This window comes from Daucus carota, chromosome 6 (genome assembly GCF_001625215.2).
Source record: "Daucus carota subsp. sativus chromosome 6, DH1 v3.0, whole genome shotgun sequence".
NCBI lineage: Eukaryota > Viridiplantae > Streptophyta > Magnoliopsida > Apiales > Apiaceae > Daucus > Daucus carota.
In genome coordinates this window covers 38,834,459-38,855,322 of record NC_030386.2, presented here as the reverse complement: position 1 = coordinate 38,855,322, position 20,864 = coordinate 38,834,459, and the positions used below count along the sequence as shown (strand labels likewise).

The following is a 20,864-nucleotide window of genomic DNA, read 5'->3' as shown; positions in this document are numbered from 1 at the left end:
GAGGTATTCAAATAAAATTTTAAATTATATTACAAAATCTAGTGGTATTCAATCAGAATTTAATTATACTTATAAATTTGATAATATTTAATTGAGATTATTTAAAATTTATTAAAATTTGTTTGATATCCAAATAATCTATATAACAAATAAACTCTAATATAAAAAAAATTCTGCACTAAAAACATAACAAAAATAATATTATAAAATTTCGGATGTTTTTAAATTCTAGATGAAATAAAATGAATATTTTACATGTATCTTGATAAATTTGCACTAGATTATAACACAGACATGCACACACGTGTTACTATCAAGCTGCAACCTCTCAAAGTCTTCTAAACAAAAGCAACAATGTCAGATCAATATCTCCGGGGAGGCTGTGCATGCATTCCTACAGAGCCCCCATAAACTTAGTGAGTTGCAGGCCCTTCGAGACGAATGTAATCATACATGATGCCCTGGAAAGGACTAGCACTTCTTGATTGTGTCAAATAAATGGTGTTATCACCTTGAATCACTTGCTTTCCTGGTACATCCACATTGTACAGCCAGTATAGTCCATGGATCCCGTGTCTCGCGATGGAGTTAGCCCTCCCAATCAGTCCTGTCGTGAATAGAGGGCGACTTGTTGTTTGGTCATTCATCCGAATCTGCCAGTAAAGAGGACTTAAATGATGGAATGTGCACTTGCATTGTGAAAATAAGGTTGCCAGAAAAATGAATCTTAGTGGATACCTGCAATTCGGATAGGGTTGCTTCTGCGATAGCCACTCTTAGCTTGTATGTTCCGGTTTGATCTACATTGTCAAGCTTAAACTTGATCTGCCAAGTGGTTCCTTGATAAGTTTTGCCATCCTTTTTCCTATAATTCGACATCCCAAAACCTAAGCGTGTTAGGAGGAGGGCTTACCATGACTCCCGCGAGCCTGAGCTCTGATACCATGTTAAGTGACCAAATTCTCCAAAAACCTCAAGGTGTTAGGAGATTACCATGATCGTATTATACTTTAAGAGTTTATGGATTAACATGCTATCAGAACTCTTTTGAGTAGGCGAGTTTAGATTAGGAGTATCATGATAGTACCTTGTAACCTGAGCAAAAAACCAATCTTTCTTGTAGTCGCTCTCGCCAATTGTATACACTAAATCACTATCAGGATATAGCTCTGCGTACCTTTCCCATAATCCATACTGCCTAAACCTGCAGTAATCATACATTAATCATTCTCCGCTTTCTAGGATGCCTTAATAAAGGAGTATTTGCATCTTTGTAAACACAGAGTTAGCTTTTGTCATGGTCATGGCTATTATATCATTAAGACCATCTGAAGGATTAAATTACCTATCTGCAGGATTGCCTAAAATTGGATTAATGTAGTTCGGATTAGGATCTGGTACATAGAATTCGGCAGCTGAGCGATCAGGGATCCCGATTTCCCATAGTGTTGGCCCATCTCTTGGAGGCTCGTACACAAGATCTTTCACATCAATATCGCAGCCTGTTTTAATATTTATTAAAAACAAAGATGAAAAGACAACAAGATTAGCATCTACCAACAGTAATCATGAACACAATAAAGGACTTATAGTAATTATTTAATTATGAGTACCTTCAGTAATGGTAAATAGAACATCATATTTGTAATCTCCAACGAATCCTGGTACCCAAGCATACAAATTATAGTTTCCAACGCGTATGTTTTTTATGGAGAAGTAGCCCGACTCATCTGCATTTGTCCAGAACTGATAGTCCTGAAGAATCACCATGTAATCAGTTCCTGGAATCTGGTGCAATTAGATATTTGCAATTAGAAACATAACTAACTGCAAGATATATTACCTTGCATTCTCTTTGCCACGAACCAGCATCTCCTGGTGGCGCTAATCCCACATAACCTCCCTTAGCTGGTAGTAAATCCTTGTCAATGTAGCTGAGAGACACAGTTACATTGGTATTGATCAGATGAAAAAAGCCTCAAATACTAGAAAACTCGTAAGCCGTGAAGTCAAGAACAACAAACAGTTAAAAGAGATCTGCTACCTGTCCTTAACTAATAGTCTACCGCTAACATTTCCACGTTGATCTGATGATGGGAAGTCCTCTGATGCTGGAAAACTATAAGGCCACCTTTCCACTTCAACCGACATCTGATGATTAACAAAAACTAATAAGTAGTCTGCAGTCTTCCTTTTGCTTCTGTTCATAAATACAGAGCACTAAAGCACCTGATTTTTGGCATCATCCCAGAGTGTGAGTGGATCATTTCCATCCATTACAGAGTTCAGATATATGAAAACTGGTCCAAAAACTTTCTTCCACGCCTCACCCTGCTCAAATTTAGGACACAACTCCTCACCGGCATAATGACCACTGAGAAACATCTGATAAAACCACATGAACAACATCAGCAGCTGTAAGTCTAAAATATGTGACCAAGAACTAATAAATATACGTCACTTACAGCGAGGCAAGTGGGTCCCACATGCGAGGAGAGGTTCTGTTTGACAGGCCCGCCTGACCTGAACTCATCACTGGCTGTAATTTGCCAGAACCCCACGGCTGGATTAGTACTTATCCAACCATGGACTTTTAGATCTTTGTTCTCACACGAGTACTGGTATTTATCATCCACCTGCGTAGCATAGCCAGAAATTTTATAAAAATGTCATCTCGCAGCCCTCTGACACCATGTTAAGTTACCACATACTTAGGCATTCAAAAAGCCGACCCCAACAAAGTATAGAGAGAGCATACACAGAAATTATGCCTTCAGATATATAATGTGATATGAGAGCAGACTATAAGGTTGTAACCTGTCCTTTTAGTTCAGGCTCCACAGGGTTAACAAGTAGGACAGCTTCAGGGTAAGCTAGTGGTTGACCTCTCCCAGGTGCGCGATCATCTGGTAGGGGCATGTACCTTTGCCTATTATCCGTTACAGCCATGTAATGAAATCTATAATCAATTTTGCCAACTCAGTTATGGCTAACAATTGAGATTTCACGACTAATGATTGTAAAATTCCAATCCAAACTTTCAAGTCAAGTTCCTGATGTTATTCTAACACATAAAAAAGCTACAGAACTGAAAGCTTACAAGTCTTTCCGAAGCTTAAATGCAATTCTGGTTTCACTGAGGCTGAATGCAGGCCAATCCATTGAACCTAAGTGTTCGTAGATGGCATAGGAATAGAAACCTGGGCAACCACGAAGCAATATGAACCTAAAGAGAGAACAAAATGTGAATCTTTCTGATACTAAGACTACAATATCTATGCAGCAAAAAAATGGAAAAGAGGGAAACCTTTTGTCGATGTTTAAGGGAGCTAGTTTTCCCTGGAGAGAAGGATCCCATGGTCTCGAAAATGACACCTCAACTTGTTCATCTGTTTCCACTATAACCTTGAAAGTTGTCGCTTTGATCCTGCCACAGAGACAGTTTTTGAGTTCATGCCAGCATTGCTATATAGATGATTTTTCGATGGCATACATACACTTCAAATACTCCACCCCTCGCTGTTCCTTCTGCACTCCATACAATATCCCAGTACCTAAACATTGCATTATGGATCAGACAAGAATCAAGCTACTGATAATTGTTAGTCTAAAATAGAATACACTTTCTACACAGGTGATGATCAAATACAATGTACTATCAATTACCCGCGATTACTTTCAGCGTTAAGAACTTCAAGCAAATTGTCAATGTTGTTGTATCTTAAACCAGTGACAATGCCATCAGGATTGGAGAGTGTGACTTGGAGCAAGCCATTATCAATAACCACCTACGAAAGCAGGACGATACTCTATGAGCAACATATTAAGGTAACAATTCTTTGCAGAGTGTAATAAAACCCGAATTTTTGTTTTCTTAAATCAATCTCTGTAGGCAGGATGCTTAACACTTGATGTTCTAAACGAAAGAATATGTAAACATACGTGGCTTTCTTCAACAGACAATCTGACCCCAAGAGGCGCCATGAATTTCGAGACTTTTGCACAACAGGTCTCAATGCTAAGGAGTTAGATAAAAACATACAAACGCTATGTGATGATGCACATCACTTATGCATAATGCTATTTAACAGTTAAGACTTAAGATGAAAAGACTTGAAGTAATGGCCATATTAATGGACAAGGTAGGCAAGCAGCTAAGCCAAGGGTTTGCTTAAATTAGAAACAAAGCATACAGAAAAAACCCTAGTTTTCGTTATGAGCATGCTTATCTAGTTATCTTCTTCCTAAAGGCTGTTGAATGTAAATATCTTCAAGGAAAAGTACCCAGAAGTGGAACTGCAATTGTTATGTAAATGGTCGAATTTAAGCACCTTTCGATGCAAACCAGCCACTCCTCACCGTGTAACGAATAAGATTCCGCTAGAATCCACAAGCCCGGAAGAACAAATGTAAACCAGAGAGGAAGTGAGGCGATCATATTATATAACCCCAGTTAACAGGCTCATCAACAATGTGCTGCTAGGTCATGTATTTTCTTCCCTTTACGCAGAAAGACAATTCTCTCGACAGAGGAGAAAAAGAAAACACTTGAAAGATGCATCGTACTAACTAGATTAGGCACAAGAATATAACAACAAAAAGAACATGGCAAGTCAGAATTGAAACTAATGCAAGAAATGTGGCATTTGGTCCACGGGAAATTGAGGAAGGAATACTCCCTCTGTACCATTCAATATATATATATATTATGGGCTTTCTCGGTGAGTTTAATGCTCCTATAACTTATTTTTAAAATTTTATTTTTCAGAATAAAAATCTAAGATAAATAAAATCTTAAAAATAAATTATAGAACCGACATCCTGGTCCTCCAATGTAAAGGCAGAGAGAGTACAACGCAACAGAATGGAATTTGATAGGAAACCGGTCCACAGCCACCGGTGGATAGGGACCGGTTTCCAGCCACCAGATCAAGTCCCTCCATTCTGTGATCCTACGGCTAAAAAAAAGACTCCCCGCAATGAAACATTGCAACCCCGCAATGAAACATTGCGGGTATGAAAGACCCCGCAATGAATCATTGCGGGTATACAAGTCCCCGCAATGTTTCATTGCGGGGAGTCTCTTTTTATTCCCTGGACCCTTTTACCCCTCCCTTCACATATCATATGTCTTGTAAAGTTTATCATATTAAATTGTTATCATTTAACATTTTTAAATTAAATTAAAAATATTGTTAAGGTTAGAAATAGTGAGAAAATTTTGATTTTTCTTAATACAATATATGAATAATTTTTAATCGAATTTCTATATATTTTTTATCTTATTAACTATTTTATGTCTTTTTGCTATACTAATAATTTTACTTATTTGAATACTGCTGCTTGTTTCTTAAATATATCGAACACATGTTTGAACTATGTAGTTCACATGCTATTTTAAGGTTAATTAACTTTTTGTAGCTAAAGTTGAATTATTTTATTACAAAATTTTCACTTTTTCCAATTCTCTTTTATATTGGTAGTGTTTTCAAATGTACTCGAACATAAATATCGAAATTATAAATAAACATCACTTAAATTGGTTGAATATTGGTAAGAACACATATAATTAGTATTTTTTGCTAGAATTTAATAATTTTTGATAAATTATTAACTTTTTCCAATTCTCGTATGTACAAGTAGTTTTTTCAAATATACTCGAACAAATACAAATCAAAGAGAAATATCTAAATTATTATTAAATGTCACTTAAATTAGTTAAATATTAATAAGAACACATATATTAATGTTTTCCAGCTAAAGATGAATAAATTCTTACAGTTTATTGAACTTTTTCAAATATTTTGAATAAAATAAGTAATATTATCCTCCCCGCAATGAAGCATAGCAGGGACAGTTTATCTAAGTTTCATACCCGCAATGAAACATTGTGGGGATTATGTACCCCGCAATGAATCATTGTGGGGTGTTAAATCTTCATTTGAAAGGTGGCTGGGTGAGGTGGATAGTTTATTTGTTTTAAAAGACACCCGCCATGAGTCATTGCGGGTAGTTTACTTTTTAAAAGACACCCACCATGTTTCTTTGCGGGGAGTAAAAGTTCCCTGCAATGAAACATTGCGGGGTGTATTGGTACCCGCAATGAAACATTGCGGGGTGTATTGGTACCCGCAATGAAACATTGCGTGGAGTATTGGTACCCGCAATGAAACATTGCGGGGTCCGTAATCAATATTTTTTACCTACCATTTACAACAAAATTACTCTATCTCCTTCACCCATTTCATTCTTTGATTCCGAACGTTTTAAAAATCAAAAAAAGGTACTCCTCCTTACCTTATGGCATATTTATTTGATAATGATTCTAGTTTTTCCAGTGATCATGATAATTTTGATTATGCTTCCGTTACAAATCCTTTTATGCTTAGGAAAAAAGGTAATGTTGTGAATGAGATAATTTATGTTGAAGATGATAATTATGTTGATAAAGGGAAAAAAAAGATTATTTTTGTTGATGATGAAGATGATTGTCATGATAATAGTGGGAAAAAGAATGATAATACAAGTTTTGGAAGAAGTGAACGATTTAAAATTATAATTTAGATGAGGTGGAAAAGTTTTATCGGGATTATAGTCATTGGGTTGGATCTTGGTTTATCACATTCGAGTGATCTAGTGTATTAGTATAATAATTAAAATTAAAATTTTAAACAAATATATCATATAAAACAATTATAATTTTCAAATAATAGTAAGAAAAAATAATTTTGTAATTTAAAATTATAAACAATTAAATATTTTAAAATATTTGTGATATACAAATAATTTAATATTATTATACATTCTAGTGATATAATTATTATGAATAATAATCTTTAAATTTAAATTAATATATATATATATATATATATATATATATATATCTTGAATTAATAAAGATAATCGTATATTTAAAATGAATGAAAATAATTTAAAATTTAAAATGAAAGTAAAAATGTTAACTAAAACTAAAACTAAAGTAATGGAAGGATAGTTTGGGGAAGTAAAATGTTTTCAGAGTTCCCTGCAATGTTTCATTGCAGGGACTTAAGTACCCGCAATGTAACATTGTGGGGACTTAAGTACCCGCAATGAAACATTGCGGGGTCTTGAGTACCCGCAATGTTTCATTGCGGGGAGTCTTTGCCATCCTACGGCCCTGATCTGGTGGTTCCCTATCCAACGGTGGCTGTATAACAGCCCCCAATTTGATAATACCCATTTATCTCTTATCTATGTTGTCTGTACTCTGTCATAGTCTGGTTCTGAGATAAGAGGACATAGCCCCGGATCATCGCCACTGCCACAAATGCCAAGGAAGAACAATCCCTGGTGCTACCAACTAACAACATTACAAGAGACATGTAAAATTGTGACACTGTGAAATATATATTGTTCCGAACATTCTTTATACTCCTATACTATAACAAACTAACATTTATTGTTTACAGAGGTTTACAGAGATCAGATGAGCTCGTGCCGATAAACTAAAAGTGAAATATATCATTCTCATCAAGCAAAACAAGTGCGACTATCTGAATCAAGCAACCTGACATTGCTACAACATAAGAAACATTTTTACTTATTTATACAAATTCAGAATAATACTTTATTTCAATGTCATACAGAACATCAGGCCATATCTACTAGAGCTGGATAATGAGAAATATCTCACGAGAAAAGCAAATATGCAAGAAAATTGTTTACATGGGGACAGGTGGAATTTGCTTACACAGAACACATACAAAAGATTATAGGCCTTTATTTTCTAATGCATTGGACTGTTTTCATGTTTACTCTGAAACAGCAGAGACCCTAAAACCACAGCAAGCCCAGTTATTGCTATGGTAAATATAAGGCTTTTGGTGGAAAATCCTGCAGGCTGCCTTCTTTGAGGACGACGCCCTCTTTCAGTCTCCCCCGTGCTCCTTCAAAAGAACATGACAAATGACATAAATTCAAAGTAAAATTTTCTCAAAATATAGTTGCATAATCTATTGATTAAATGATTAAAAGAAGAAAGAGATAAATGCTTGTCTTGTAAAGTCAATGAGGACCAAAATGGGAAAGCAAATAATATCTCAGAGCTGTAATAATGATTGGCTATAACAATCACGAATAAATGCGATAAACTGCAGTCAATATGTACAGGTATCTTGAAAGCGAAGTACAATAGTACATCACTTGCAAATTTAAAGCATGATGGTTAACATAATCTTTACTACAAACTCTCTTTATGGACAAACGACAAGATATAAATAACTTTAACGGACATATTCACACTTGTGGTATGACACAAAAGTATGTTAAATTTAACTTGTTTGAAGAAGCCATCTACAAGCAAGTATGAATCTTTATTTATCATATTTTATTAGTTATTACAGAGTTTAACATCATATATTCATCTTGCGATATGTATGCATAAAACCAAAATTGTTGCATCACTCTGGAAACCATGCAAGTGCAACTGAGAAATATGAATGAATATATAATTTATAGAAATACATCTTAAAAACATTAATAATTTTCTAGAACAGGTCCTTTAAGTTACCTGAAAGGCTCTGGAGGAATATTCTGAACACCATTGCATATGCTCTCATGGTTACTTCGTTCACGCAGTCTTATATATTTGTTACATAGATTACATAACTCCGTCCGATTTCCACAGACTTCCTAATGTATAATACAGAGTTGAAAAATTAGAATTCGAACTCCAAGATGTTTACTTATATATAACCAAATGAATCTACAGGTTACCACCTGATGCTCAAACAGATCAACCGCTGGCAATGGGAACTCACAATAGTCACATGTCACGATTCGTTGAGGACAATTCTCACCTTTATGAACAGCCAAAACTTCACGGTCCATGGATCGACTGCAGAGTGAGCAGGAAACCTGCTCCAGAAAAATAGTAAGATAACCAGCAAAAAATCAAATCACAAAATTAAAGACACTGTGTTATAAGTATTAAAGAAGCCTTTCACAGTAAGCTTGTACTTCAAAGTAGCTAATGGTTGTGTACATAGAGTGCAGGTCTATGATTTCCTGTAAATGCACAATTCCAAAAGAAGAAATATGATTAGGAGTGTCTGTCAAGAATTCTCAAACTTCCGCTCTAACTTCACTCTAGATTGTTAACCTAATCTACTTAACTTACTCTGTTGTACAAAACTTAACTCTTAGTTTTAGTAAAAAAAAATAAGAAATATAACTTTCTTTTTAAGTCTAAGTTCTCTAAACACGTGTTTTGGTAACAGGGCATGTAATTCCGACATCCTTCTGCTACAAATCCATGAAAATGCACAAGGAAATCATCATTATAACACCAACAGTTTCATCCACTTACTCCACAATCAACCATCAGTCAACAACACAGTTGGAGCATCAACAAGTAGCACAGAAACCATTAAATATTTCATCCACGACACAGCATTACAAAGATGTATAACTCCGAGGAATTATATAACTTAAAACAGTAACATCTGCTCTAGTGTTTAAACAATTTTCTAAACCAATAATTTAAAGTAAATTGGAACTTATACTACAGATTTATGGGATAATACTTGCTCTGCAAAGTTCAAACTACTAGTGTATATGTTTTTATATGTTTATTTTATTACTAGTGGTTTAATTTGTGCGAACTACTTCAAGATGCTTAACTAAATTTATAGCCCATATAACTAGAGTTGTGTTGTGGACAGAGGCGTGGCTCATAGCCCTTCATAGTTCCTTACAAATAATTGATGATTCTTAGTGATACCCAAAAAAGTTAATCTACAGAGTTCCCTGATAAAATTTATTGCTTCCGTTCTTTCATATATTCTTAAATTTGTATAACCAGTTTTGCTGATTATCCTTGATTGTAATTAAATCATACTTCTAACTTCCCTAAATTTCCAAAATTTCATCTACTCTAAAGATCCTAAAACATTATGACTATCTTAGGACTGTACATGGATCCTCCTGAAGATCCTAAAACATTATAACTATTCTCTATGTGTGTGTGTGTGTGTTCTCACAAAAACAAAAAGTGACATCTCCCAGTGGTATCCAGAAGAAAAATAAGAAAGTTACAACTGAAAAAGGTGTCATGCATGAGCAATTACAGGTACTTTTTCAATACAGCACACATTAGCATATGTATTGTGTGGAATGCAGTAGCTACGCATATATAACCCTTGGAAACGGAAACAGTTTCAGTAAGTTACAAGTTATCAGCCAAAATGACATACTGGTGCATGGGTGCTTAGGAAATGTTCTTCAGCATATTTTTTGGGGACCATATCACTGCATACTTTACATTTCTCAAGATTCCGGGAGCAGTGAGCATAGTGCAAGTCAATATTTGAAGAAGGAATGTCTCTGTCACTGAAAATATATACATCTATGTGAATCAGTCATTAAGTTAAATTAGACAAATCAAATAATGAAAGAAGATGCGATAAACATATGGAAAAACGCCAGGTAAAACCTAAATGCACACCAACACCATTCAATGATAAAATCAAGTTTTATTGAGTTCACTGGGAGGATAAATCTTCAAAGGTACGAAATAACAAAAGACCAAAAGAAAACGGAAGATAAATCATGTTTCTTGTCACATATTCCCTCTGTCCCTCTCATTTCTTTACAGTTACTATTTTGGGATGTCCCTATCATTTCTTTACGTTACTATAAATAGTAAGTTTTTCTCATTATTACACCCATTATCTTCTCCTACTATCTCATATTTAACAATAAAAACTACTATTACACCCACTACTTTCCTCCACTATCTCAAATCTATTATTAAATATTGATAAGTCCCACCACTTTACCCACTTTACATCTAACTTTACTCATTTTTTATACATTGTCTTGGTCTCCGTGTCCCTCTCCAATATAAAGAATTGAGGGGGGCGGAGGGAGTACTAATTAACTATCTAGCTTGATACCAAATTATATAGATATTTTTATATTCTTCAATATCGTAATTAGTAGATCGAAGTTAACATCCAAAAAACTAGATGTCAATTACAAGTACAGACTTCATTAGTATTTTTCAATTCCTCTTTAAGTCACACAATCTCTATCTTGAGTGTTGTGAGTTGTGATCTTTCATTACATATGATTATATCTACTTTAGCTGGAGATAAGAAATAAGGCCCTGTTTGGGGATTAGCGGTTAGCTGTTAGCGGATTGAATTAGATGTTTTGACTAGTGGATTGAAATAAGTGTTTTGACTAGCGGATTGAATTAGCTGTTTCTCGTAGAACTGTTTGGTTAATGGCTGATTAATTAGCTTTTTCTGACACAAACCAAAACCTCTAACCCAAAAAGCTCCTCAAAATAGCTTTTTCAGAATTAGCTTTTTGGGTCCAAACCTCTATTTCAATCTGCTAACTACCAAGCACTTATATTAACGGATTTTAGTGGTCAAACTTCTAAACCACCCCAAACTTCTAATTTTGCCCCAAACCTCTAACTTCCAAACAGGGCCTAAGTGCTTTATATGAGCTTCAATGTTTATAAGGAATTTTACACAGAAAATGTAGAAGCTTACAAATCCATATTTCCAAATAATAATAGTTGTAAGACATAATATGTGTAGCACACCTAAAATCCATATAAACTATTTCGCAAATAACAAATAAGCACCTATGGCCAATAAAACAAAATTTATTACCCCATTGACAGATTTAGTACCCGGATTGGGCAAAGGGTTACGTATACAGATAATCAACAATCACATTACGCAATCAGATGGACCACATCTAACCATCATTCAGCTCAGAAAAAAACACAATTCAGTAAATTTCCCAATGACCAAACCACAGATTTAACATCGCGGATTGGCAAATGGTTACAAATACAAATAAACAACAATCACATCACGTATTCACCTATATCTCTACTAATTCAGTGCGAGCATCTACAAATCAAACTCACCAAACTATATCCATTCATCGCAACAACCGCAATTCACACAAAATCAAAATCCTAACCATCACACATCGAAAAACTACAAAATTCACAAAACTGAATGTACTTAAACCAGTCGCACAATCAACCACACATATCAAACTCAAACCGTAACACACAAACAATATTATCAATATATTTATAATTAATTTAATTACGTGATATTACCAATGACTGCAGAGAGTTGTCGCCTGATCAGAAGCTTCAGCCATTATTATCTCTACAAATCAAAATCACCTGCAACAAAAACACAAATAAATAAATAAAAATGATGATTAAATAAAAACGATTAATTAATTAGAAAAACAGAATTTCACAGCGAAACAGATGATTTACAGATTGAGCTGATAATCGATGGATCTGCGATCAATCGATGTGATGATCGAATCTAAAGAGAAATCTCGATGATTTGTATGTATAGATTGGATATGTGTATGTATAGGTTCAAAGTCTTCGTACTATAAATTTGGGTACCCACGAGATAAGAACACCATCGTCATTAATACCCGCGTGATTTCCAAGGGTGTGAGCCTGGTGTTTGGGCTTTGGTGGTTGGTTTGAAGCCCGTGGTTGTTGGTTGGGTTCTTAAGAGTCCAAACTAGTGGGCTCAAGTCCGAACTGTATGTTTTGGGCTAGACTTGACCAGACCTTCAAGCGAATTACGCCTAGTGGGGATGAGAGATATTGGATTATGTTAAGCGATTTTTTTTTTAAGGAATTACTATTAATTTTACCGTGCCCTAATTTTGATTAATTTTTTCCATACACCATATAATTCTGACAAAAATAAATCTATACTATCTATACTATAGTACATAGGTATAATTTGTAGTCGTACAAAATTTTGGTATGGTCATGTCCGTCATAACTAGAAGTCTCTAGAGTCCAACATGTACAGTTCTCCTGTCTTACATCATTAAACAGTTTTATAAAGTTTAAATTACAAACACATGTGACGTACTACAAGATACAGTAATGCAATTACATTGAAATTTGAAGTTGCGTATCAGAGTAAGGGGTCATTTGTTAAATGAACAATTATTTCTGGATGAGTTGAATTTCTGGATGACGTGAATTTCTGAATGAACACAATATTCTTGTTTATTATTATTTTTTCTAATTTATCTGGATGACCAGCTTAACACAATATTCTTGTTTGTTATTATTTTTTCTAATTTATCTGGATGACCAGCTTATAATACAGAAATACTTTTAAATGTATTATTTTATCAAACAATTGTTGTTATGTATTTTTTAAAATATTTCTCTTTAATCTGGGTTGAAATATAAATATAATATATATTTTTAAAATAATTTTAAATATTATATCAAATATTTCTCATTAATTTGGGTTGAAATTTAATTACTATAGTTGAAAGCGATAATCAAACTATAAATATTCATATATTATTATTATTATATTTAAATATATTATTATTATATTTTAATATATATCATGTTGCATAATTAATATTATTTTATAAAATAAATTTTAGCCGATTTATATTTATAAATAAATTATATTTTTATCAACCATATGCTTATATTTTATTATTATATTCTTCTATATATATATATATATCATGTTAAATAATTGATTTTCATTTTAATATTTAATAATATAATTCATACTTTAAGTATTTAATTTTAAACTACAAGTATTATAAATTTTTTTGATAACTTAGCTCATTAACATACATTGAAAGATAAAAAATTTTAAACGTTAAAATTTTCAATATTCAAATATATAAAATTATTATATATAAACATATATATAGGATAATTTAAAAAGATTAAATATAAAATATTATTGTTATTTCTTTTTATCTTGGAGGAGAGGGGTTAACCTAGCTGGATGACAGAGCGGCCAAAATTTGGTATGTGTCGTCCAGAAGTTTTTTAGTGTCGTCTAACGAGATGGAAGTCTGAACCAACCCATTAATCCTATCATTCACCTGTTATCAAATGACCCCTAACTAAAGAAAATTGCCCGCAGGTTTAGCTACAAAGAATTTTAGGTGAAACAAAAGGGTCAATTCTTTCGGCAATCAATTCCAGCTAAATTTTATCGTCTTCAATTTAATTGAGCCGATTTCAATCAGAATCAGTAATTGATAACTCGTATTTCACCAAACTAAATATAATCCATTTTTCTGATATCAATCTTAGCTAAATTTTATCGCTTTCAATTTAATCGAGCTGTATTTGAATTTTTATGTACGCTTTAATTTATATGGATTTCTTGAAATGTTTGAATTTAACATGGGCAGATTTGTAATTCAAATCTTTGAAGTCACCAAGTAAATTTTCAAAAAATATATATACATTTTCAAATTTTTATATAAACATTTCTATAATCTATAAGAATCTAGAGTGATAAAAAATATTAGAAAAATATAAACTACGCTTGTATTCGTGTCTTTTACTGGATCGACCGTGTTTCTCCGAGGAGATCCGCGTCTTGCATAGCATAGCAGTGTACCACTCGTCAAGTCTGGTAATTGGCAAACATGAGCTGTGGCATGCAGTGTTGCACAGCTCCATTACACCGCGTCATTTCTTTCAAAAAACCAGGCTCAGAAATTTGTTCACAAACAAAAACCCACTATCTACAACTATTTTTAGTTTAGATGTATCCAGAGTGACTAACATGTAAACTTGTCAGAAGACTCCACCAAACAAATCAGAATGCATGTAAGAAACGCAGAACAACTCCAACTTGAGAATTGAAAACAACCAACTAGGCAGCCAAATTATGTGCACCAGTTCACACAAAAGGCTCCACATACATGGCAAATACACTGATTCGGGACTCAAAGGTCACTCTCTCCATGTTATTGCCTCTACGCCAGGACAAACTGACCCATCTCTAGCCTAGCCTAGCCCCATCATTTTCCTTTTTATTTTATTTCTTTTTTCGTACACCAAAATCAGTGGGCGAGGCAAACAAAACAACTTTCACTACACATCTGCAAACTGTGTTCTCGTTGCCTTTTTGATTGCTTTGGTGTTTCAAGGCTTTGTCCTAGACTAGGTCGTCTCGTGTATTTAAATATTTTTTTTTATATATTATTGCAACAGGGATTTAATGGTGTGGAGCATTTGTGATGTTTTTCTGCTGTTTGTTGAATGATGTTCTTTTTGTTTTCATTTAACAACCTGTTTCGGATTAAATGATGCCGAATCTTTTTGATGATGATAAAGTACATTTAGTACATTTCTTTTCAAAAAAAAAGTAGTACAATTTAATTTTGAGCTTACTGCACTTTGCAACTCTCTACTTTGCTCGAAAAACATTTTGGTACATAGACTTCTAAACGTGTCAGTTCGCCTTCCAAACTTCTAATCCGTTAGCAGTTTGCCCCATTCCGTTAAATTTTCCGTTAACTTTGATGTTAAAAATAGTTTACAGCAGTTTGCACCCCTAACTTTATATTTCGTTTTAGTTTGCATCCTTGAAACATTTTTTCATTAAAATCAATCATATTTCGTTAAAAACAGAATCAAGTATATTTTAATTTAATAGTTTGTATCTATATAAAAAAATTTATAATACAATAATATTAAAAAAATAATATGCTTAAGTTTGCTAATTAACTAATTGAATAACTGAGCAAAATATTTGAAGCAAAAAATCGTCACTAAAAGTACGAAATAAAGACTAAACTTTATTTTATTATATTATTTGACAATGCAGACTAAAATTTATCTGTTCTAATACTTTTCGGATGAGCCAGAGTCGAACCTGGGGTCTCCCGGGACATCAAAGGATAAACCCACCACTTGAGTTATCTAATTGTAGTCTCGTGTACATTTTCTCAAATCGTCTTTTTAGTGACTCAAGTGGTGGGTTTATCCTCTGTTGTCCCGGAAGACCCCAGGTTCGACTCTGGCTCATCCGAAAAATATTAGAACAGATAAATTTTAGTCTGCATTGTCAAATAATATAATAAAATAAAGTTTAGTCTTTATTTCGTACTTTTAGTGACGATTTTTTACTTCAAATATTTTGCTCAGTTATTCAATTAGTTAATTAGCAAACTTAAGCATTTTTTTTTTGATATTATTGTATTATAAAAATTCTTTTTATAGATACAAACTATTAAATTAAAATATACTTGATTCTGTTTTTAACGAAATATGATTGATTTTAATGAAAAAGTGTTTCAAGGATGCAAACTAATACGAAATATAAAGTTAGGGGTGCAAACTGCTGTAAACTATTTTTAACATCAAAGTTAACGGAAAATTTAACGGCATGGGGCAAACTGCTAACGGATTAGAAGTTTGGACGGCGAACTGACACGTTTAGAAGTCTATGTACCAAAGTGTTTTTCGAGCAAAGTAGAGGGTTGCAAAGTGCAGTAAGCTCTTTAATTTTTAACAAGCATTAGTTGGGAAGCATGTTTTGGTCTTAAAATCATGACTTAAAACTGTTACTCTCTGATTTTAAACTGAAAAATATTTATCTATGTAATAAATCATAAATTGGCTTAAAATCAGAAAAAATCAAAAATTGGGAAATTAGTTTGAGATCATTTCTAAAAGAAATTTTAAACTCAGACAAAAGATTAGTTTGAGATCATTTCTAAAAGAAATTTTAAACTTAGACAAAAGGGTTCTAGATCGTTGTACTTTAATAACTTAATTTTTAGAAGTAACTTTTTTATGAATTGAATAAACACATTAAAATATTTTCAAATTTCTAGTTTCTCTATATTTATTTTTTTAAACATTTTTTGTGAAACGTAGTAATTCTTTTTAATTTCTAATTACTCTTTCTAATTGAATAACGTTATATATTTCAAATTAGTATTCAAACTTGTTTCAAATATCACATGATATATTCTGATTTGTTATGAAATATATATATCACATGTGAAGTTTAATTATGCAATGATTATCAAAAAGTTGAATCAGTTGAAGAAAGGTTGTGTCATCGCAAAAGTGCACCTCTTTGGTGATTGCACAAGTATAGCAAGTCTTGGATTCTGGCATAACTTCTTATTCTACATCTGTAGATGCATCTAATTAGCACTTCTTTTGATGCCTTCTTTCGTTAGCTTTGTCATTCTTTCTCATCTCTAGACTCTAGGGCAGGATTCAAATATATATTGTGGGCGCGTTTGGGGCAAATAATTAATAATATATAGAAAATAAAATTTCCCAATATAGAGCATGCTCAATGTTTAAAAATACTGTATATTTGTTTAAAATTCACAAGTTAATTCATTGAAAAGATATATCAGTGCTATTAAAATCATTGAAAAGTTAACCTATGTGGATGATTGAGCGGAAAAAAATTAGCATAAATCTTTCGGGAGCTTTTCAGTGTCATCCAGTCAAAAAAAACACAATCAAACGTGTTTTTCAAAAAAATTCAATCAACCGTTTTTAACCTGACAAAAATATGAATGAACCTAACAATCTTCTCATTCACCTGTTATTAAATGAGTCTTTTGTCTTTTACCGATAAATACAGATAGATATAAGATCAAATATTATTTTCATATTGATGGACTTAATCCATGAAAACAATGTTTAGAAATTAAGCGAATAATAGAAATTTAATCCAAACATTGACCGGGTATATATATTATAATATCATCTAAATAATTAAAGAAAATTTGGAAAATTAATCGTATTTCTAAACTTATTTTCTAGATACCGTTAAAAAGGTTGATCCCGGTTGAAAATAGTTGATTTTAAAGTTGCAAGGACTGCAATTGAGATTGCGTATACGGTTGTACCGTATATTTTAAAATAAAATTTTACCTGAAAAAATAAAATAATTTATCGGTTTAGATCGATGATATTTTGAACCGTAATTAGAAGGTAAAAACAAATTTTTTAGGGTACAAGAAAACTTGGTTCTGTACATCTGTTGAAACCAGCAAGATTGACCTACTATCTGATAATCACCGTACAAAACTCTAACATGCATAATGATGCATAGTGCGTGTTTGGGAGACAGAGTTTCTTGCTTTTTTCAAAAAAAATTCGGCTTTTATATTTCTAAATCTGTTTATATAAAAAGTAAGAAATACTTACAAAAAGTTAGTACGTAATACTAATTTTTGTCTAAGACTTCTACTTTTTTTAACTTATAATTTTTTACTTAAATCTCACTTTTAATTTCCTTCTTTTTATTCTAACCAGTAACCTGCACCGTAGAAAGAAGGAAAGAGAGTGGTATTGAGAAGACAATATTGTGTGCTGATGTAAACAAGAGAATTGGAGAGAGAATTTTGGAGGGAGGCGCGCCCGCAGTTTTGGAAGTGGCCTGGTGGTGCATAGTTTTTGTTTTTCAGTCGTGTCGTTGTCTCCTGCACTCTGTCCTACATTAGATTTCGCCCTGCTTCAAGCGTTGGTGTCAATCCATGTCGTAGGGTGTCTCAATTATCAGCATCAATTTTTTCATTTCAACTGTTTAGTAGAGGTGGCAATCGTTTCGTTTCGTATACTTTCGTTTCGTGTATTTTCGTGTTTCGTGTACTCGAAGGTGAAACCCGTATCCACCCGTTATTAATTTCATGTACCTAATTTGAAACCCGTATCCGATTCGAATCGTTTCGTGTATATTTCGTGTATATTATATATAAAAATATTAATATATATTTTTAATCAAAAAATGGATTTAATATATATTTTCTTTTATAAATTTATTAAATGTGAATGATATATTTATACCTGTATACAATTTTTTACAATATATATCCACACATACATATAAATATATACATTATACTCAGTTACATATTTAATATATCATAACATATATATAATAAATATAATCTACAAATATTTCGTGTACTTTCGTATATTTCGTGTACCCCAAATGAAAACCCATATCCGACACGAAATCTATCGTGTAATTTCGTGTTCGTATACTTTCGTGTTTCGTGTATCGAAAATTAAAACTCATATCCATTTTTTTCGTGTCGTTTCGTTTCGTGTTAGCGTGTTACGTGTCAAATTGTCAGGCCTACTGTTTAGGGAGGTATATAGCAATGAGGTTTTTTACAACCGACTTATTGTAAAGTAAGTTTTTATTTTTTGAATAAATATATTTTTTATAAGAAAATTAAGAGATAATTTATATTTAATGATATAAGTGGAAATAATAATATAAGAAAAAAATTGATTTCTGAAACCCATATTTCATATCCTTCTCTCTCCTTGAATATGAAATATTATATCATAAATATTTGAGTTATTAACTTGGTAAATAACCGGAAACACCTTAATCTACTCTATTACAAATATATTTATAACATCTTTTTATAAATTATTAAAATTTATAACTAATATCCAACACACGTGTATATATATATATATATATATATATATATCACTTGCATAATAAATTTATTTTGGAATTGTAAGTTCAAATGCCGGAAGTTGAAAATAAAATTTTTATTATATTATTTTTATTTCTGAAATCTGATTTTATAAAAATGTATATAATTATTTGAAAATTTAATAATAATTATTGTATTACTAATATCTTCCCTAATAAGTTATAATTATTAATAACTATATCCAAAAAATAAGTTAAAAATTGATTTGACGTATAAATAATTTCTATTAAGTATGTATTTTAATGAGAACAACAATATTTTATGTTTCTAAGTCTTAAACAATAAATTTACACATGAATATTGATACCTAGCTAAGTGCATGATGTTTACCGTACATATAAACGTGTTCGTTACATGTGTTAACCACCTTACAAAAAAGTTCTCTTTATATTTTTAGTGACATAGTAGCATTTTTTAATTATTATCAATATGGATAATTTCCGTAAATAATGTTTAATATGCAAATAAAGTTAAGTGTTTGTCATACACTATCTCGGGAAATATATATAACTTAACAAGTCCTGGCTCCTTAATTTTGCATTTCGTTTCAACTTAAATTAGATTACACTAGCTAGTGTCTAATTACTTCAACTTAAAAAGGATTACACTAGCTAAACCACATGCTAATCACAGCTAATCTATGTGTTTAGTAAGTGGTAATTAGCTTTCTCAAACAAAATAAACTTCCCGGCTGTCATCTGTAATTCTGTATACATCACTCTAATCTTGGTACAACAATTACTTTGATTCTTGGACCATGTGTGTGAGATTCTTATGCTAGGGTTACACATATAGCCAAAAGGCCAAAGAGTAATCTAGACCAATGCGGTAATTTGTTATCCTCATGCACGAAAAACAAAAACTTTCTAAACTCGCACAGCTACATAGGTCAGGGTTGCTTGATCAATCACCTTGATCATAAGATAAGTACGAACTGAAAACAATAAATAGAAAAAAATTTATTTAATTGAGAAATAATCAATTAAACACATGTTAATGCAATAGAGATGTAAGTTCATTAATATATTATATATTATATTTAATAAGAAGATATTTATTTTTAATATATACAATATAGGTGGTGGAAAGTGACTCATGAGTATGAATAAATTATTATTCTTCAAAATACTAAAATTTATATATATTCCCACCTTACTTTTGTCGCTCACATAACGATTTGTATATAAAATATAATTTAATAATATATATTTCTAAAACTTTTTCTAAAATAAAATTATAAATATTAAATAGAATAAAAGTTTGAAAAAGAAGATATTGAGTTTAACTTTATATATCTTAAAATACATATCGAAAATTAAAAAGAGGGATGGAAAAAAATATTAATTATGAATAAGCTGCTGTTGGATATCATTTCAATACTTGCATGATTATGAAATTTGCATCCACAAGTTATGAAAAATTAATGTTCAGCCAAAAAATTTCTAAAATATTTCCAAATCTTTTGAGACAATTTTTAATTACTTAATTCTCATTAATAATAATAAAATTTCTCAATTACTCAATTTAGACAAACAACT

At 32.0% G+C, this 20,864-nt stretch overlaps 2 protein-coding genes across 2 annotated transcripts; both read right to left on the bottom strand.

Moving 5' to 3' along the window:
* Positions 1-179: 179 nt before the first annotated feature.
* On the bottom strand, positions 180-4,085 carry LOC108226515 (probable rhamnogalacturonate lyase B). Its single transcript, XM_017401481.2, has 15 exons — positions 3,943-4,085; positions 3,667-3,788; positions 3,498-3,554; positions 3,308-3,427; positions 3,101-3,226; positions 2,818-2,959; positions 2,466-2,636; positions 2,230-2,385; positions 2,045-2,151; positions 1,844-1,934; positions 1,614-1,755; positions 1,346-1,502; positions 1,088-1,204; positions 739-865; positions 180-653 (listed from the first exon to the last, which is right to left on the bottom strand). The coding sequence occupies exons 1-15, from the start codon at positions 3,982-3,984 to the stop codon at positions 414-416; spliced, it is 1,917 nt and encodes a 638-aa protein (XP_017256970.1). The 5' UTR covers positions 3,985-4,085; the 3' UTR covers positions 180-413.
* Positions 4,086-7,566: 3,481 nt separating this feature from the next.
* On the bottom strand, positions 7,567-12,452 carry LOC108224312 (uncharacterized). Its single transcript, XM_017398863.2, has 6 exons — positions 12,302-12,452; positions 12,134-12,202; positions 10,236-10,371; positions 8,761-8,898; positions 8,552-8,673; positions 7,567-7,928 (listed from the first exon to the last, which is right to left on the bottom strand). Exons 2-6 carry the CDS (start codon positions 12,175-12,177, stop codon positions 7,769-7,771), a joined length of 600 nt encoding a protein of 199 aa, XP_017254352.1. The 5' UTR covers positions 12,178-12,202; positions 12,302-12,452; the 3' UTR covers positions 7,567-7,768.
* Positions 12,453-20,864: the final 8,412 nt, after the last annotated feature.